At 41.8% G+C, this 21081-nt stretch overlaps 2 protein-coding genes across 5 annotated transcripts in view; one reads left to right on the top strand and one right to left on the bottom strand.

Moving 5' to 3' along the window:
* The first annotated feature begins 2726 nt into the window (after positions 1-2726).
* On the top strand, positions 2727-16916 carry PPID (peptidylprolyl isomerase D). Of its 2 annotated transcripts, none has more exons than XR_014811887.1 (10): positions 2727-2914; positions 4532-4672; positions 7606-7712; positions 9770-9958; positions 10705-10827; positions 10988-11094; positions 13132-14116; positions 14910-15605; positions 15699-15741; positions 16537-16916. XR_014811887.1 is itself a non-coding variant. In NM_001244386.1 (10 exon segments), coding segments are annotated over 10 exon segments (1113 nt in total). In that variant the 5' UTR covers positions 2748-2829; the 3' UTR covers positions 16626-16916.
* Positions 16917-17173: 257 nt separating this feature from the next.
* Positions 17174-21081, bottom strand: part of ETFDH (electron transfer flavoprotein dehydrogenase) — a 47284-nt gene continuing 43376 nt past the window's right edge. For all 3 annotated transcript variants that reach the window (NM_001444510.1, NM_001444512.1, NM_001444511.1), the window contains 3 exon segments: positions 17174-17675; positions 19152-19373; positions 19641-19823. In NM_001444510.1, coding sequence (NP_001431439.1) covers positions 17512-17675; positions 19152-19373; positions 19641-19823 — 569 coding nt within the window. In that variant the 3' untranslated portion in view covers positions 17174-17511.

The following is a 21081-nucleotide window of genomic DNA, read 5'->3' as shown; positions in this document are numbered from 1 at the left end:
CAATCGCCCACAACCTTCTCCCGTCCCAGCCCAGTGAATGGGTTTGTTCCTTTGAGTTTTATGTTTTCTCTGTGAAAGCCATACTCTTACAAAAGATGCTTTATCCAAATATTCTGCTATGCCAGTAATCTTTATTCCTGTAAAGCCGAGTCTTTCGCAACACCAAAGCCAGGAAGGACTCTTCCCCCCTTTGCTTTCTCTGTGCTCACATCTTTCCCTAAAGCAATGACAACAGAAAGCCTAGCTGCTTGTTTGGGGTGGAGTGATGGGCAAAAAAAATTTTGAGAAGCGAATATTGGTTGGAGGAGGCAATCTGTTAATATTATCCTATCACACTTATGAGAGACAGAAACAATAATAGGGTTCTTAGAGGAAATATTCCTGCCACTACTCAAATGAAACTTGTGTCCTTAGCCTTAAGAAACAGGAGTTCCTGTCGTGGCGCAGTGGTTAACGAATCTGACTAGGAACCATGAGGTTGCGGGTTCGATCCCTGCCCTTGCTCAGTGGGTTAACGATCCGGCGTTGCCATGAGCGGTGGTGTAGGTTGCAGACGCGGCTCGGATCCCGCGTTGCTGTGGCTCTGGAGTAGGCTGGTGGCTACAGCTCCGATTCAACCCCTAGCCTGGGAACCTCCATATGCCATGGGAGCGGCCCAAGAAATAGCAACAACAACAAAAAAGGCGAAAGACAAAAAAAAAAAAAAAAAAAAAAAGAAATAGTGCATAGCTTTGGTTCTGTTCCTTGCTGCACATGAGTAAAAAGACTTCAGAAACCAGAAGCACTGTTTTGTTTTTTGCTTTTTTTTTTGCCACGGCAATGTAGAAGTTCCTGGGCTAGGGATGGAGCCTGTGCCACAGCAGTGACCCAAGACCAGCAGTGCCAACACCAGATCCTCAACCAGCTGAGCCATAAGACAGAGTGTCTTCCAGGAGAAGGGTTTATTTTCTCTCTAGGGATCAGTTCTGGAGGAGTTTTCAAAGGTATAGTTCAGGTTATTCAGGTTGGTCCTAGGAACATGACAATTAATATAAAGCTGTTACTTTCCTGTGAAAAATCTGGACACAGTGAGAGTAACATTTGGATTACTCTTTTACACCCAGAAACCTTTATAACAGCAAGTATCATGTTCTACTTCCTGAGAATGCAGAGCCATGCTCAAACCACCTTTGCAGTTTTAGCTTTCATTTTGAAATGTTGATATTATTAACATTTATTATAATAAAGTGTTAGTATTATTATAGTGTTAGCTATTTATGGTAATAATTGCTTACACTTATTGAGTACTTAACTGTGTCAGATTCTGAAACACCTAAATAATTCATTTAATCCTCATAAAAAACTCAAGATACATACTATTAGCCAAATTTACAGATGAGGAAACTGAGACACAAAGAGGCTAAGTAACTTGTCCAAAGTCACTAGTATCCATGAGAGATTGAATTTAAACCCCATAAGTCTGATAACTAAGTAGAAGTACTTAGTTATGCTGCTGAGTTAATCATAATGATTATGATGTAAGAATGGTTACATAAGAATGGTTATGGGGTAAAAGTAATAATTCTTGGATTAATAAGCTACAAGCTGATTCGAAGCTAGTAGATTAAAATAAAATTAAAAAATTTTAATTATCATTTGGTATTTGTCAGACAAAGTCTAAGTTACCAGTTTGTAGCCTGAGAATAGGATTGGGTTAAATATCAACTTATTTTGAATCTGTTATTTATCACGGGGACCCAGAGGTTATGTGCTGAGCTGTTGTGGATCTTAAGGAACCACAATGGATAAACACCATAAACTGAAGGGCCTCAACTGATAAGGAATTAACATTTTAAATTTTAATGTCTTGCAATTGGAAAGGATCAGCCTTAAGAACTGATACAGAAAATTTTCTCAAACAGTACATAAAGGCATATGGAAATGAAACGTTCTCAAGGATAGAAACTGTAAGAAGTGCTGGGGGCAGGAAAAAATGAAAAAGAAAAAAGAAAACCAAATTTCTGTCCTCGTGGGGTTTAATTCTCACGGAAGGAAACATGAAATAAATCAGTCAACAATTAGAATACCGCAAAGTTCCAAGGACCATACATACCACTCTTCTCCAAAATTAGGCTATATCAAAAAGTGAGACTGCGCAGTCACACAGAAAGGTAAAACCCTTGCACAAATCCCCCTAAGGTAAAGTGGGCATTGTAATGACGCAGTTTCAGCAGGAATCCACTGCCCTCTCCTGGACCCTCCGCCCCGGCCTCCCGCGCTCACTCACACCGCCAGCATGTCGGGGTAAGTCACAACACGGCAACAAAAGCACAGCGACCACTGGTAGCCATGGCCACGTTGTACCAGGCCTAGTGTTAAGTGACGGACTCTTTATCCTCAAACGACCCTCTTTATCCCTGTTTTCCAGAGTTGCACAGAAGCAGCCCTTCCGGTGAGCGGAGACCGAGAATGGAATGGGGAAGGCCAGCGGAAAAGCTCTCCCACACCATGACAGCAGGAAAAGCGATGAAACCCAAGCGAAAAGAATAAAAAGAACTGCGGCTACAACTACAGCGGAGAAGAAATGAGGGGGAAAAAGAAGGCGGGAACCGCCACAGGCAGGTTCGCGTATGCGGAGGCGTCGGAAGTTGGGAGGCGGGACCGGAAGTTTGGTCGCGGCGCCGGAAGTCTGGAGATGGCACCGGAAGGCGGACCGCGGTTTCCGGACCTGGCGCCGGAAGAGGCTCGTCAGCGCCGCCGCTTTTCGCGGACTGAAGCGCTCAGGGGTTTGAGCTGCGCGGTGGCCACGCGGTTATCAGGAGTAGCTCGCTAACGCTTCGGCAGGTTACCATGTCACACCCGTCTCCCCAGGCAAAGCCCTCCAACCCAAGTAACCCCCGAGTCTTCTTTGATGTGGACATTGGAGGGGAGCGAGGTGAGGCGAGGCGCCCCAGGGTCGGGGTCTCGGGACTTGGGGCCGGGCTCGGGCCGGGGGCCGCTCTGGCGCGGGGGGCGGGAGGGGGGGATGGCTGCCCACAACGAGCCCTGGAGCAATACTACCGTCTAGTCTTGGCGTCCGGGGTTGGGCCAAACCCACGCCCTTGTGCCGGTGCTGTTGGGTGTAAGGAAGTTTCTGGAAATTTCTGGTCGGGGATGGTGGCGGTCTTTCGGCTTGTCTCCGGATTTGTTTTCACTAGCCAGCCACCTAGCACCATCACGTTGGCCTAAGATAAGGTGATTTTATGTTTGCAGGGGGACATTCAAAAAACCTTGGTGGACTCCTGTCACGCCGTGTCTCTTGCTACCGACATAGATCAGTAATTGCCATGTTATACATTAAAGCGACTCTTTAAAAAAATTGTTTCTTTTACTTTTTTTCCTCCCTCCTTATTACTGATTCTGAACTTAGAGGTCCATTCAGCGAGGTGAACATTTCCCTGTTTTGGCATTTGGGAAAATTAGATCCATGTGGCTCTGTGGTTGCCTAGGCTACCATAGCAGCTCTGAAGTGCCTGAAGCCTTGTGAATTAGCACATTGCTTTGTTGCTGAATTGCTCTTGTTCCAGAGCTCTTTAAAATTGCTGGCCAGGCAGTGTGTTTGAATGCATTATACAAACGGACACATCTAGCTTGAGGGACCCTGTGGATGTTATTCATACACATGTATGAACTTAGATGTTCAGTTTGTTTTGAGTTTTAGTGCTACGTTTATTTTTCATCTGTCTTAGAGTGGGAACTTTTTCAGCTTTCGCTTTCAAGGCAGTTCTAGGCAGTTTCCACAGAGCACAGAGACTACAGTTATACTTAAAACTTGGCCAGCCTGACCACTCAAAGGATATTTCATTTTCTCCTGTTGTTTCTGTCACCTGAAAAAAAAAGCATAACCTAAAAGTTGAGACATAATGTATTATTTGCTGGACAAAACTGAGGGCTTAGGCCTGGGAGTCAGCCTCTCAGCTATGAGGGACTGCCTCAAAGAGGTGATGGGGGAGCTGGGATACAGGAGTTGTGCCACAAAGACCAGCAGAAGAGTAAAGAAAACCAGGCACCTAAAATTAGTGAGTTCAGTGCTTTTCTATGTAGGTAGGCTTCTGTGCTTATTCAAGTCCTTTCTTCGGTATGCACCTTAGCTATCTATCTAGGGCCATCCTGAATCCCTTCAGGTGCACAGTTGGGGGCAGCTGCGGTGGCTGCCGGCTTGATGGCTGCCAACATCTTTTATTTATTAATGTGGCAGGCAGTATTTTTCACCCACAATTACTTGGTTTTGGAAGTTAAGAGGACATGTCAGAGAAATTAGAATTAAAAACTGCTTGTAGTTCATGGTATCCCTTAAATAGTGCTAGTCTTCTGGCTACTGTATTTATGATCCTTTGTAAGGTGTAATAAAATGTTTCAAATTCATCTAAATATATGATACTTAACATTAGGTAGACTAAATATAGAAAAATGCAGAGCTTGGTATTTCAGTCACTAATTTTACCAACTCATCTTTTACCATTTATTTGGTTGGTTGTGTGGCATACCAACATTCTTTCACTTTTTCTTTCAGTTGGTCGAATTGTCTTAGAATTGTTTGCAGATATTGTACCCAAAACTGCAGAGAATTTTCGTGCGTTGTGTACAGGAGAAAAAGGCATTGGACCCACCACTGGAAAACCGCTCCATTTCAAAGGATGCCCTTTCCATCGAAGTATGTATACTTTTTCTGAATCTCATTCCTCTTATGGATCATTGAGTCCTGTTCTGTAGGAGTTAGGGAAGAAAACACTAAGTAGGGGATGAGAGTCAAAAGTTTAACTGTTAGTTTCCGAGAAGATGCTTTGACATCTGAGACAATGGTCATTTTCATAAGGGTTGTGAAAGGTGGAATGAATTGTGGAAGGGCACTAAGGTTTAGGTATAGAGAAACAGACTGCCCTCAATTCACTAGGGTGCAGTCTGGTAAATAAGTAGTGCTTGGGTAGCTGGTGACAAAAAATTATGCCTATTGGGCTGGATTGCTTGGGAAGGCTGCAGCTGATTTAAAGGTTCAATGTCTTGGACACCTGGTATCATACGTGATTAAAAGATATCATCTCACACTGCTTTTCACACTGTGTAGTCATACATACTGTTACCCAATCAAACTTGGGTCCACTTGCCCACTTGCAGTAAAGCCAATCTACAGACTCTGGATTGTCGTGAAGGAAAGGGCACCATTTATTGTAGGCACAAACCAAGGAGTCCAGGCAGCTAGTGCTTGAAAGAGCTGAAGTCGCTTAGGGAGAGATTTTTAAAGACAGGAATGGGGGGTCGGGGGGAGGTGTGATCACCTCGGGGACATCTTCTGATTTGGTGGTGAGGTCATTGGGAGGCAGCATCATCAACGTTCTGGTTCCAACTGGTCTGGGGTCTTACCTGCTTGTGGGAGGTGTATGGTTAACTTCTTCCGCCTGGGGCAGGGTTTCAATATTTGCAAAACAGATCTAAGGACATGGCTCAGGATATTATCTAGCCCTTAAGGAGGAACTAAAGGTCCTTGACTTTGTTTATGGTTAAGCTATTATTTTGTCTTGCTTGACTCTTCCTTTTTTCTGCATTTTCTCACTTCTCTGATTAAATTTACTTTTTGGAACTGAGGGGAAACTTAGGAGGCTGAAGTTTTTCTGTAGATAAGAAGGTGGACGACATGGGAGGGGGAGGTCTGTTTTGAGGAGCCCCGTAGGGTCCCACTTGGTTACAGTACCTTTGTTTAGTGATTATTTGATAGGCCCCCCAATAGACTGTAGGTTTCATGAGTTCAGGAACTTGGTCTTCTCACCATTTGGTCCTCAGCAGCTAGTATAGTTATTGAGTAGGCACTCAATATTTGTTTAATGAATGAACAAATAAGTTAAACTGTAATTATATCAGTAATTATTTTAAAGACTTGATTAAGAAAATATTAACATTGATTTAAAAATATTTCAGAATTCCTACTGTGGCTCAGCAGAAATGAACCCGACTAGTATCCATGAGGATTTGGGTTTGATCGATGGCCTTGCAAAGTGGTTAAGGATCTGGGTCTGGCGCTGAGTTGTGTAGGTCACAGACAAGGCTCGGATTTGGCCTTGCTGTGGTGTAGGCTGGCAGCTGTAGCTCCAATTTGACCCCTAGCCTGGAACTTAAGTATGCCATGGGTATGGCCTTAAAAAAAATTTACTGGTGGTTTACTTTCATATTTAATAAAATACCAGTGTAAGAAAAGATGGAGATGCTGGAGTTCCAGACCACCTTGATAAAGCAAATTTTGCAGTAAAATAAGTCACACAAATTTTTGGTTCCCACTGTATTTAAAAGTTTTGTTTACACCATGCTTTAGTCTCTTGAGTGTGCAGGAGCGTTAGGCCAAAAAAAAGGTATGTAACTTAATCTAAGAACACTTTATTGCTAAAAAACACCAAAACAGTTACAGTAGTGACATCAGAGATCACTGATCACAGATCACCATAACAAATAATAATGAAAAAGTTTGAAATACTATAAGAAGTATCAAAATGTGATACAGAGACACAGTGTGAGCAGATGCTGTTGAAAAAAATGGTGCCGATAGACATGCTTGATGCAGAGTTGCCATAAATCTTCAAGTTGTGATAAACACAGTATCTGCAAAGCACAATAAAATGAGGTGTGCCTGTATGCTAATAAAGCGTATGTAGAAAAGAGCATGGCAGGCCCGAGACTGCTATTCTTAGAAAAGTCTGCTTGCAAGGGTGGCTGTTTCCTGGAGTCTGGGGACCTGGCACTTGAACCATTGTCTACATTGTCAAGGTGGTTTTCTCTGCCTAGACTGTTTGTACAAATAATTCAGTTTCTGCTGAACACTTGCTTCCCTTTTTGGAATCTGGAATTTTGGTGCCTGTGTGATCAGTCCCAATAAAAACCTTGCTGAGTCTTTAAAGGACTTTCCAGGGCAGAAACCTTATGCACATGTTGCTGCGTTTTCTTTGCTCGAGGAAGAATGTGCTCTGTAACCTTGATGGCAGGGAGAGAGACTAAGGAAACATTGAATTCTCCAGGCTCTGCCTGTATCTTTCCCCCGTCACCCAGCTGTGTCTCTTTACTACATCATCCGGTGAGTCTTAGGTAGGGAATCTCTGCATGTGGCAGTGTTCTTGGGAACACTGCTCCTAAGTGAAATTTGCTGAAGTGCTTCCATCACAGTGTAACACATCTCCTGGGAATAGTTGGTTTATTCAGAAGGCATTGTTGGGTAACCAGCATGTGCCCAGCCTTGGACATGAGTACTAGGGATGAAGGAGGGAGTTGCTGTACTTAGGAGCTAATTGTTTGCTGGAGGAGATGGATCATTATGATACATATTATAAAAGGGAGTTAGAATCAAGGTACCCTGGAGATCTGATTTTGAGGTCTCTGACAATTGTGTAGAGCAGGTGCATATGAACTAATTCTTAGAGTGTCATTGGGGCCTCAGGCAGGCATAGTAGTTGGGATTCAGATTGTGAAAAGCCTTTCATGAGTTTGGAGTTGGAGGGATGGGTGGGGACAGACAGAGAAACTGTCTTTATTATCACATATTCATCAGTTAACATTTCTGAAGTCAGCCATTCCATGGTTTCTAATAGTGATTTTCCTGTTTTGTAGTTATTAAGAAATTTATGATTCAGGGTGGAGACTTCTCAAATCAGAATGGGACAGGTGGAGAAAGTATTTATGGTGAAAAATTTGAAGATGAAAATTTCCATTATAAGGTAAAGTAGACAAAAGTACATGTTTATTGCTGAGAGTAAAGGTTGTGTTATATGTCTGGGATACTTGTTGGATTAGGATAAATGCCTCAGATGTCCTTAGAGTCTCCTTTTCTTGTGAAAGAAATCATACTTGTAAAGCATCTTTAATATGAAAAAATTTTACCCAGTAATGCTTTTATTTGGCAAGAATACAACAGTTATTTCAGAGCGATTCAGGTTTCTGTCCTTTAGTAAAGCCAATGACATTTTTAAGGGTGGCACCAAATGGTAAAAACTTGCAGGGAAAATGTTCTTGTCGGAGGGATGGTAACTTGTGCATCTTTATGCTTAAATCTGAAGAGCAACAAAACCATCGCTAATGTTCAAGATGTCAGGGGATTTGCAAGCTAGCAGATCTGGTTAATGTCCAGGCTCCTAAAGGACATTAGTGGTACCTGTGCCTTCTTATCTTCATTGTCCTAAGATGTCCCCATTGGGGTATGTTGCATCATTCACTGTATAAGAATGGATGTGTAAGTACAAAAGTAAAGGGATGTCTTTGGAAATGAGGAATATGAGCAAGGTAATTAGGATTATTTGAGAATAAAATGTCATCAGTCTTTTAAACAGTATTTATTGACCACAGCTAATACAGTCACGGGCACCAAAGGATTTATAAAAATGAAAGGACCTCATGATAAGGAATTGAAAATCTTACCAGAAAGATAGAGTTAAAACACATAGGACAACTGGAGAATAATAGTATGCAGATAAATGCTAAGTTGATTGAGACTTTCTATATGTCCTGTAGGAGAAAGGTGTAGTTTATATGGTCCAGATTATCAGGAAGACATTGAGGAGTGGTACTTAAGCTGGGCAAACTAGGCCTCACAGGGTGAGATTGGCTAGATAGGAGCTAAAATATAGATGCCCTTTTGAGGGAGGAGTGTGAGGGAAGGCAAAGGAATGAGGAGGCTGAGGAAATACAATTAATAATATTTAAAGTTGTGGGAAAAACACCAAACTTTTGGAAAGGAAAAAGGGGAGCTACCAGAAGGATGAGAACTAAGATCATGGGATGGACATGTTGATCAAAAGAAGAGGGACCTAGAGTTCCTGGTGGCTTAGCAGGTTAAGGCTCTGGCATGGTCATTGGTGTGGTTCGGGTTCGATCCCTGGCCCGGGAACTTCTGCATACCATGGGTGCAGCCAAAAAAACCAAAATAAAAGTGAAAGAAAGGAGGTCTACTGAAAGGACACGTGGTTCTTGCCTTCTACCAGTTTGAAAGCTGAGTTAGATTTAGATTTCAGGGTAAAAGGCATTTCAGGTGGGAGGCCTAACCTGAGTCAAAGGTGTGGCCCTACAAGGTGTACATGTAGAAAGCCTTAGGGTGAGGTGGGAAGGTGAAGAAAGCAGGTCTTACATAACCTTTGAATAAGCTGGTGTGAGGGTGGAACTCTGATTTCAAGATGTGTGAGCAGTTTCTTTTGGGCATTCTCTGAAGAAGGGCTTCCCCTGGGGTGGAAGCCGTAATATTTGGCTTCCTTGGAGATTATGAAAGTACCTAACTTAATGTCCTGTCTGAGCTGAATGTCCCTCACTGTTCTCAGCTTAATGGTGTTGTAAAGGGAAGAATTTCCATAGTAATAGAATAGATTTCCATAATGCAGCATCTTCATCGTAAAGATGACATGTAAGCATTTTCTCAAAGTAGCCAGTTTAGAAGTACCACCGCTGCCCCCACTATTATGTCTGTTATTTTATTTGGTTTCATAAGTTTTTCCTAAAGTTTAAAAAGTGATTAGGTACCTTGTTTTGTGAATTGAAGGTTGTACTTAATATGAAGTAAAACTACACTGTGTTGTTTGACCTAAATGATGTTCCAGTGCACCCCATCCCCGAGCTGCTGCAGAGACAATGCCGTATCCTTCACCTCCTGCACCACAGTGGAAACACCTTAGTTTTTTTGTGTTTTGTATTCTTCAATACCTCCTTGTTTAATGTGAATGGTTAGTAGAGAGTCATTGAAACTCTTGACTGTATCTAACCTTGGTTTTCCTTTGACTTATTCCTGCAGCATGATAAGGAGGGGTTACTGAGCATGGCAAACGCTGGCTGCAACACAAACGGTTCTCAGTTCTTCATCACAACAGTTCCAACTCCGCACTTGGATGGGAAGCATGTAGTGTTTGGCCAAGTGATTAAGGGCATGGGTGTGGCAAGGATCCTGGAAAATGTGGAGGTGAAAGGTGAAAAGCCTGCCAAAGTGAGTAACCAGTTACAGGGTGAGATGCTCATTATCTCGGCTGCTGTTAAAGAAGAGTGAGTGAAGGCTCAGGTGAATCTTTGCTGGAACAGCTCTTGGTGGAGAAGCTGTTTCCTAGTGGGAAAGACAAGGGCAGCATGAAAGGTTTTTATTATTTCAGCTTCAGTCTTGCTGACTTTTAGTCAGTGTGTCCATGAATGCAGAGCGCACAGGAAACCAGGGACCCTTGGTCTCCTCTCTGTCACTTAACCTGCGGTTTCGCCTTCTCTTATTATTTACCTTTTCTTGGCCTGTTTCTTTATCCCCTGTAACTTACTTAAAGGTTTAGGCTAGATGATGTAACTCTCGAGAAACGGCCGTCATACGACCCACTCTGATGGGCAGGGCTGTGAATGGGCAGTGGAAATGCAGACCTGCAGGAGGTGGGCTGAGGAAACAACGTTCACTTGAAAGCACATGCCCCATGTAAAGAGGATGATGATGTTTTCCATGTATCCTGTGCACACCGAGCTGTGAGGAGCCGTCAGTGCTCCGTGCAGTAGTGGCATGGCTTGTGCTACTGGGCTGCGTGTGGAGGGCATCACAGCACTTGGAGCAGATGGGCCTCCTGACGTCACTCTGTCCTTTTACAAGTGACTTGGATGCTGTCGAACCTGACTTGAAGCTGTGTAGCCTTTGCACCCAGACCCTTTTTAAATCATCATTAATATGGTATTGCAGTTCTACATTTAGGGTTGTTTTTACAGTTGTGCGTTATTGCAGAGTGCGGAGAACTGAAGGAAGGGGATGATTGGGGAATATTCCCAAAAGATGGTTCTGGTGACAGTCATCCAGATTTCCCTGAGGACGCAGATATAGATTTAAAAGATGTGAGTACTTTCGGATTAATTAAACTTTAATTATTTAAATTGCCTAAAATTATTTAGCACTTAAATTTTGAGCTTTTTGTATGAATCTGTCTTAATGATAGAACTTAGCACTAAACCGTGTTATAAACTATAGTATATTTACATTCTTTCTTTTATACAGATAGATAAAATTTTATTAATAACTGAAGACTTAAAAAACATTGGAAATACTTTTTTCAAATCCCAGAAGTGGGAGATGGCCATTAAAAAATACACAAAAGTTTTAAGGTAATAAAATAATTTTAATAAATTGCTTTTAAGAACTTGTAAATTGAATTATAAACTGAAATTCAGGAGTCGTGTTTTGTATTTTTTCGCATATTACTTGCAGAGTAATCAGGCATATTGAAATAGTTGAATTTATTTGGTTGCCTCCAGATTCTTATTTTGAAAAATTGCAAAATACAGAAAAGTAAAGAATAGTACATAAATACTCATGTACCTTTACCTGCATTCACCAATTTTTAACTTTAGCTATATTTGTTTTTGCAGAGTCATTTTGAAGGGAAGTTGCAGATACCATGACACTTTGCCCCTCAATATTATAGCAGGTGTTTCCTAAGAAACAAGGACATTCTTCTGCCTAATCTTAATACCATTAAAACATCTCACAAATATCACTGATACAGTATTATCTAATATATAATCCATATTCAAATGTTCCCAGTTGTTTCCATTTTTTTCCCTCTAGACTCCATTGTTCATTTGGTTTTCTGTCATTATTCTCCTCTAGTCTTTAATAGACCTACCTCTACATGTTTTTTTTTTTTTTTTTTGTCTTTTTGCTATTTCTTTGGGCTGCTCCCACGGCATATGGAGGTTCCCAGGCTAGGGGTCGAATCGGAGCTGTAGCCACTGGCCTATGCCAGAGCCATAGCAATGCGGGATCCGAGCCGTGTCTGCAACCTACACCACAGCTCACGGCAATGCTGGATTGTTAACCCACTGAGCAAGGGCAGGGATCGGACCCGCAACCTCATGGTTCCTAGTCGATTCATTAACCACTGCGCCACGACGGGAACTCCTACGTGTTTTTTTAGTCATTTACACTTTGTGGAGTCTAAGTTATTTGTCTTATACAATACCATCTGTGTTTGTATTGCTTCCTCAAGATGAGTTCGAGGTTAAATATTTTAGCAAGAGATCTTAAATAAGTGAAGTTGTATATTTCCTGTGATAGCGCATCCTGAAGGCAATTGGCAGTTTGGCCTGTTGTGAGTTTTGGCACTTGGTTAAGGTGGCATTATCATTGTTAGCCATAGTTGTTAGCCAGCTGTCTGTGTTGTAAAAGTTCCTTTCTCCTTTGTAAGTAATTAGTAACTCCTCCAGGAGGTGATGCTGAGAGATGGTGTGAATACTACTTTGTAGCCTTGCAACCAGTGGAGTGCATCATTGAGGATTTTGCCTGAATCAGTTTTACACTGAAGTTTGTGTAAAACTAATTTTATCATTCATTCTGCTGTTATTAGTTGACATTCTTCTGTTTGAAAGCCCCCCCCCCTTTGTATCACTGTAAACCTGGGGATTATATTGAACTCAGCATATCACACTGTTACCACTGTTCTTTTTGATGCTCGAAGGCTGTCCAGTGGAGGCCCCTTTCCTGTACCCCTTTGGTATTTTCCTGATGATCTCTGAGCACTTGCCTTCTGCCACAGCTTGTTCCAGGCTCATCTTATACCTAACCTCGTGTGTGGATCTGAATTTCTCCAAGGAGCCCCGATTCTTTTCAGTGGGGGATAGACTCTAGAAACCAAATCCTAGGGGCCAGGTGTGCATGTTGGTTGGGGGCCTTTTTCAGTAATCAGAGCTAAAATACAAGTCAAAATCTGCACCAGAAGTTTCTTTCCCCATTCCATTCCCGCTTCCTTCCACAAGGAGAACCAGGGTTTCACCCACTTATGTTAGCAAGAGGGTAATGGAAACCCACTTAGTTAGCAAGTGGGTAATGGAAACCTGAGTTTTAAAATAGAAAAGTGTTTATTGGGTATAACCTTTAGACTTTAAAATAGAAAAATATATGGGTATAACCTTTAGGGCTTGTTCTTAAGTTGGCTCCTTTGAACATTCTGGGAAAAAAAGTTGAAACAAATTTTAAAAAATTTTCTGAAGGAAAGTATTTAATAAAAAGATTGTGGCCATTAAGAATATTCACATTTGTTGAACTTTATAGCAGAACTGACATAACACTTTTTGAAGAGTTGAATAAGCAGAGTGTAAGTCTTATGTGGCATCGCATGCTGCTTTCTTACATATGCTTTCCAGGTATGTGGACGGCGCGAAGGCTGTTTCTGAGGAAGCAGATGGGTTAAAACTGCAGCCTGTCGCTTTAAGCTGCATGCTGAATATTGGTGCTTGTAAACTGAAGATGTCCGATTGGCAGGGCGCAGTCGACAGTTGTTTAGAGGTAAGTCTGTTTGATTTTTTGAAAGAGTTGGATTGTGACTTATCACTTCGAACAGAAGTAGTTTTATGTGACACTGGTATATCTTATTTCATAGAACATAATGAGACTCAATGAACACATAACTTCAAATATTTTAGAATTTCGGTTCTTCCACTTAGGCCACTCATTTAGCTTGCAACGCTATATCAACGTAATTTTTTTAAAATAATGATTTTATTTTTTTCCATTATAGTGTATTATGTAATTTCTATGAAGATACTTTCTCAGCTCATTTATTCATATAACTATTGAGCACCTATTATGTGCTGGGCACTGGAAGACAAAGCCAGGAATGATTAGGAATGTGGCTTGTGGAATCAGTCAGCAGACACAGTTTTCTAATTAGACCATTGTTACTAACTTTATGATCTTTAGTATGTTCCTAATTTTAGAGTCTTTTAATTTCTCCATATGTTGAATCAAAACACTGCTTTCCTCCTGGGATTGTTTATAAAGACTGGGTAATGTATGTGAGCATTCAGCACAGTGTTGGGCACAGACAGGTTGAGCACTTAATAGACACTTAGGTATTTTAATTAAAACAGACTTATCCCCTCAAGGAACTTCTTACTTGGTGGGAAGAGGACTCAGTTTCGATTTAGGGTCATCAGGACTTGTATAAGGAGAATGGGTGCTATTGGAACATACCTGCCTTCATGGGGACATCCAGGAATACTAACCCATAAAGCTGGAAAAGCGGCAGCATTACCTTCCTTAAATGGAGCAGTTATGACTATCTCCCTCTTAGTATGGTTTGAAAAATTTTCCAAACTAAAGCTTCTGTGTTATAAAAGACCACCTCTAGTAATTTTTATGTCTGTTTTACATTAATCTAGGTACATAGATCAGCTATGCCCAGAGCGAGGACAAATGAAATGAGATCCTAATTTATTATTATTACTTTTTTGTCTTTTTAGGGTCGCACCCTCAACATACAGAGGTTTTCAGGCTAGGGGTCTAATCAGAGCTGCAGCTGCCAACAAAGTACACCACAGCCACAGCCACGCCAGATCCGAGCCGCATTTGCGACCTACACCACAGCTCACAGCAACGCCAGATCCTTAAACCCACTGATTGGGGCCAGGGATTGAACCGCAACGTCACGGATCCTAGTCAGATTTGTTTCCGCTGCACCATGAAAGGAACTCCTGAGATCCTAATTTAGAAAGGAGCATACAAACAGAGGAAAAAACTTACCAGAGGAAAAGATTGTTCTTCACTCTGAATCTTTTTGATTTTAGGAAGGCGGATAATACACCATTTCCAGTAAAATCCGACGTTAAGTAAATAAAATATATTTAAACACTTGTTTCGGAGGGAAACCTATTGAAAGTCACACATGCTGCTAAAAAAACCCCTAGACGTCAGCTAAAGGAGTGTACGCAAGTTCTTATTCAAAATGTTTTGGGGAGTTCCCGTCATGGCGCAGTGGAAACAAATCTGACTAGGAACCATGGTTCAATCCATCCCTGGCCTCCCTCAAGTGTGTTACGTACCCGCCATTGCCATGAGCTGTGGTACATAGATCGCAGATGGAGTTCAGATCTGACGTTGCTGTGATTTAAGCCAGCGGCTACAGCTCCGATTAGACCCCTAGCCTGGGAACCTCCATGTGTTGAAGGTGCAGCCCTAAAGAGACAAAGAGACCAAAAAAAAGTTGTTTTGGTATTGGCTAGGGCCCAGGCAGGAGATGAAGTCACAGTGACTTCAGCTGCGTTTACTGTGAAATAATATATTGGGGGTAACTGGAATCACGAGGGGTTGACTAGTAAAGAGAACTATGAAGAATGTGGGAACAGCACTTATTTATATGTGCATATATGTGGATCACACAGAGCAGCTGCTCCCTCCAGGCTGGGCCCGAGTTCCTGGGGCTGAGGTCCAGACCTCCCTGCGGAGGGCTTGGCTGTGATTCACAGGGTAGCGGGGAGGTTCAGTTCGTGGTGGGGGTTGGGAGGCTGCTTGTGGGGAGCCATGCCTTTGGCCACCTCACTGCAGGAGCCTAAGGAGCAGAGCAGGGGAGCCTGGAAGGGAAACCGCTTCCTCTCCTGCGCCCACTTAGCGCCCTCTGCTGACAAGCGTCAGCAGAGGAGGTTTCTGCAGGGAAGAGTTGATTTTGCAGCTGATAGGCAGTAAATTGAAATTTAGCAATGAAATCTAGTATTCAGTAATTAGATAAAAGTACTAATTTTATAATTATTTGCAGGCCCTTGAAATAGACCCATCAAATACCAAAGCACTGTACCGTAGAGCCCAGGGATGGCAAGGATTAAAAGAATATGATCAAGCATTGGTAAGATTTTGTTCTAAGTTTTAAATTTTTTTTTTAAAACAACCACTTTCATGAATCATAACCTATTATTTATTTGTTTTTTTCCAATTAAAGGCTGATCTTAAGAAAGCTCAGGAGATAGCGCCAGAGGATAAAGGTAAGTTGGCAGTTTTTGTAGTTAAAATCCATTTTGTCCTGTAAGAATATATCTTTGTGGACCACTGTACCGCTTGCCACTTAGATATTTATTTGCTCAGCAGATGTTATAGAACACCTGCTCCTGGGCCAGCTGCAGTGAGCAAGTTAGGGTCCCAGCCCGGAGACAGCTTGCATTCTGGTCCCTTTCCACTTCACATGTCTGAAGACTGCTTTGCTGTATCATTTGAGATCTGGTTCCTATTCTTGTAATTCTAGATGAAAGAGCAACATTAGAACATAAAGTATTTATGGCAAATTTAATGTTTAGGGCCATTCTTTAGGCTGAAACTGGCCATAACCTAAGTATTCTAAACTACTGGTTATGTTTTAGGAAAGTTTTAGAAAGCTATGACAAAAATAAGCTTGTTTTTCAAATCAACCAACCAGAAGTAGCGAGTGTAGGTCTAGATATTAAAATACCTTTGGTCTCTTTCTGCAAAAATGAAATAGGGGAGGCACTACACTGCATTCTATGATGGAGAGGGAGAAGACCCTACTGTGTGTAATTCAATTAGTGGACAGGCTTCTCAGTTTATGCTCCAAGGTTTTTATGTTTGTGTGGTCGCTTTCTCCGAGTAAAATCTTTGGGTTAATAGGGCTAACCCAAAGATAGCCCTATATAAAGATAGGGCTCAGTTACTCTTCAGGAGAAGAGTTTTATCATTTTTAATGTATTTTTTATCATATCATTTTGTTGGTCAACCTAAGTTTTTGGATGCTTTGAGAAATAACTCATTACATATTTATTTTGCAGCTATCCAGGCAGAATTGCTGAAAGTCAAACAAAAGATAAAGGCACAGAAAGATAAAGAGAAGGCAGCTTATGCAAAAATGTTTGCTTAAAAAGGAATTCAGTTTTGCTTGTGTGCATTGATTGTATAAAGACAATAAGAAAATGTAACGGTTTGTCTATGTATGACCCCTAATGTGTTCCCTTTGATAGTTCAGTTCCCCATTGTTTAGTGGGAGGAAAACTGATAGGGACTCTGTTAATAAACTAGTATTATAAAATACAGTGAAGTTGATTTCTTTTTAAATGGCTGTCTGCATTATTCACAACGGATAATGATGTCCAGCCTGTTTTTAAACTCCTAAAGACACAAATCTTGTTTGAATAAACAGATGAAAGCTTAAGTATGTGTATTGTTTTTCTGAATTCTTTGATGTATCTCTCTGTGGTTAGGTTGTCCTCATGTTTTATATTACAGGTAAGGGAGTTGGCAGACTATCTCAAGGGCCAGATAGACATTTTAGTCTAGTCACAGCTCCTCAGTTCTGCACTTGCAGCTCACTAGCAGCTGTCGACAGTATGTAAACTAGTAGGCACTGCTGTGTTCCAGTGGAACTGTTCATAATTCATAAGGAAGTTGGTGGGCTGGACACCAGTATCTGGTCTAGAATATGTATTTATTTTTATACTTGAAGTATTGAATTTGACAAGTCCAATGGACATTAACGGCCAATAGTATATTTTGTGGTTAGTACCAAATCTTGGAAGAATTAGGGAGGTAGGTCATCACTTAATAAAGCTTTATTTAAGAGAAATATTCATAATTATTTATGGGACAATTTTAGGTACAGTATAAAATTATTTTGCTGATAATTATTTTACGAACATTCTGGTCAGTAATATGCTGTAAAGTATTTTGACACTTGTGAACTTCCAAACATTTGAAGTTGGCTTGCTGTCCACTTGAGAGAAACAGGCACAGGTGAGGCCAACTGCAGCTTACATTCCATTGTACGCAGGGCCTCCACCACCTTCAGGCACCACCCAGTTAATATTCTGACTTGGGTCCTTAATATCACATGTTTTACAGTGCACACAGTTTTGAGCATTTATCTGTAGCCGAAATCCATCACCTTGTTCCAAAGGTACAAATTCATAGACTCCTGTGGGAACAACAGAACCACTGTGAAGTAGCTGTGAATAAAGTTTTAGTCCCGTGGTGGCAGCTCCCAGAAACCCTCAAGGGCTGCTGACCAAATGTTTACCCATGGAGAGTATGTGCATTTGCTGCTGTGTAAATCAAACATGGATAAAAGCAGAAGGTGGAGTTCCCGTCAGGGCACAGTGGAAGTGAATCTGACTAGCATCCATGAGGATGCAGAAGTGGCTTGGATCCCTTGTTGCCATGGCTGTGGTACAGGCCCGCAGAGCAACTCTGATTCGACCCCTCACCTAGGAACCTCCATATGTCATGGTTTCGGCCTTAAAAGGCCAAAAAAGAAAAAAAAAAAAAAAAAAGCAGAAGGAATGGTAGCATTTGGCTGAGTTAGTATTAACAAGGGACTCCACCTTTAGCAGTCTTTTGAGTTTCAATTTTATATACAGACCTCTGTGGGAGACCCAGACACTGCAATAACGCAAACTATCACAGTAGAGCAATCATTTTTTTTTTGGTTTCCACTGCATATAATAGGTTTACACTATTTTGTAGCCTATCAAGTATGCAATAGCATTATGTCTAAATGAAATACATGCCTTAAATATTGCTAAAAATGCTAACCATCTGAGCATTTATTGAGTCATAGTAACATCAAAGATCACTGATAGAATATATTTTGCAAGAATCACCACATGGGAAGGGAGCAAGTGTTGGAAAAGTCACTGGTAGGCTTGCTCTGCGCAGGATTGCCACAGGCTTTCCATTTCTAAGACATGGGATAAAACAAGGTCTGCCTGTATATATGTGTGTGTGGGCTGTGGCTGCAGAGACAACAGATCCAGCCCTTACCCTTGGTTTACAACCCAGTGTGATGACAGAAATGATTAGGAAATAAAGTGAAAAGACAGTCCAGGTCCCTGCAGTCATGAAGCTTATTCCCAGTCTGGAGGTGCTGATTTTCACATGTCTGAGTACCACTCTACTATCATTTGAAACCCAGTTTCTAGTGGAGTTTTAGTTGCAAGCTCAGCACTCTAGATAAAATATGCATAATATTCATGATGAATTTAAAAGTTTGGGCCTATTTCCCTGAGCTAAATGTGGCTATGATTTGTGTTTTAGACTGTGTATATGTATGTATACATGAGTGTGTGTACACGTATGTATGCAGCTGTGACAAATGACTCTTTTAAGTCACATGACCATGGATAGAGGTGTTTGGTGTTTTACATAACCAACCCTAACATTGGGCTGAGGGTAGACAGGGAAAGGCTTGTGTGGGAAATGCTATCTGAATTAGGCTTAACACAAAGTTCTACTACTTCAACATTGCTGGTTAGAGTAGGAACCACAGGAATAACGAATTTTCAAAAGGGACCTAGATGTAGGAGTCATTCATTAGAAATTTCTTAAAATGATGGAAGCATATTTATGACACGTTTAAAGCAAGTGAAGGAGCAGATGGAAATGATGTACTTACCTGCAGGGCAGAATCGCTGCTCAGGCCCGTCGTATATGGACAGGTTTCTGTTCACAGGTACACTGTCATCCTTCAGGGTTAAATGTGCTGGCTGGTCATGTTCATGGTTAGTACCGCTCAGAGCCACAGACGACAGGAGGTCAAAACTGATCTGTCCGTCTGGTTTTGGATACTCAATAGGGGTGCAGTCCTTGGCTGGCTTGAGCTGATCAGAGTCAGAACCTTACAGAGTTTGGGGGAAGATTTTTTAATGAAAATGTAACACTTATTTTAAAGTACTTCCTTAGACATTTTAATAAAAACTTGTAAGTATCATACTAAGGAAATAAGACTTTAGCCCTCATATAACAAAGATACCTTGTTCCCTTTGAAGATACTGAATTCATCATTTCTCTAATAAAGTAAGTTTAAAACACTGAAGTGAAGAAGATCCTTTTCTTTACTACTCACTGGATCCCATTCCTGGTTGTCTCCCAGAGGCTGAATTACCTTTATGTTTCAGAGTCCATGGCTCCATCCCTCTGAATATCCAGTAGAAGATTCCAGTGTAAATCATCCCTCCATATACACCCAGGATCCCGTGGCAAGATGGTCTGATGTTTCTGACGGAGTAGAGCTCCTTCCACACCCATGAGTTCTTCAAGTTGTCCTCATACTCAGTTACATGGAGTCCTTTATATAAAAAACATGAAATATTAAGTGCAAAACTGCCTCAAGGAGCATGAAACACTCACTGTCAAGGTACTTTGCTACTGAAATAACTGATAACTCTTGGTACTTTTAAAAGGCAGGTGGTCGTTTAAGACCACACTTGAAGAATCTTTCAGTGCCCCTTTGATATATGTTGTTAACAGGCAGTAAGGCCATACTGGTAGCATGGAAAACTAGTGTCAAGATTCAGTGAACCTGGAAAGGAAGTTAAGATAAAAAGAGTTTATGCTCCCTATAAAAGAGAGAAATTGAATAACTTATCAGTGAGACACTTCGGTTAGGAGTTGAAACTGTGTTCCTCTCCAGAAAGGTATTTTGAAAGCTAGGCCCTAGTTATCTCTGAGTGGGTCCGGACAAGGTCACTGCAGATGTGATTAGTTAAGATGAGGTCTTCCTGGAGTAGATTGGGCCCTTAATCCAATGACCGGTGTCCTTATGAGGCACAGAGAGGACAGCAGGTGGGACGCAGGCAGAGGCTGGTGTGGTTCTGCCACAAGCCCAGGCAGGCCTGGGGCACTCAGAAGCTGAAGGCAAGAAGGCTGCACCCTGAGGACTTTGGAGACAGAGCATGTTCCTGCCAACACCTCAACTTCAAATTGCTGCCTGCAGAGTTTAGAATAAACTCATCGTAAGCCACTTAGTTTGAGGTGCTTTGTGGTGGCAGCCCTAGGAAGGATATATATAAAGCCTGGTGCCCACATTTTACTTTTAACAGGATGTGTTTGTTCTCGCTGACTTTTTGTGAGCTGCACAGCCAAGTGGTTCCTGGCACCACCCCCTCCCTGGGGCTCTGACCCTCAACCTGAACTTGCTGACCTGCCTGCTTCCAGTCCCATCTGTGTGAAAAGCGAGCACAGCTGGCAAGAAATCGGACAAAGGTCCACCACTCGCCCAGCACCTCCACCGCAGGCCGTGCTCACCTCAGCTCTTCCCCACACCAGGGCCTCTGCTTCTCCGAGGACACCTCAAAATGTGATGGGCTGAGGGTTCCTGTCTGTCAGGACATTTGCTACCTGACTCTAGGGAAGAAGGCTTATTTACCAAGCATGTATGGAGTTGCTTACCGATGTTTATCATTCACAGTGAATGAGGTCCCTGCTCTTGGAGTTTTCCATCCAAGAGGCAGGAGACAAAACTGATAAATAAGTACATTACATAGTCAGCTGAGAGGTGGGAAATACCATTGACAAGAACAGTGCAAGGGAGAGGGCTGGGAGTG

This window comes from Sus scrofa, chromosome 8 (assembly GCF_054392235.1).
Source record: "Sus scrofa isolate SSC_HxYL_T2T_F1_AM1 chromosome 8, Sscrofa_HxYL_maternal_Yorkshire_Landrace_v2.0, whole genome shotgun sequence".
Lineage (NCBI taxonomy): Eukaryota > Metazoa > Chordata > Mammalia > Artiodactyla > Suidae > Sus > Sus scrofa.
Note: the sequence above shows the minus strand (reverse complement) of the source record. Positions and strands in the feature narration are given on the sequence as shown.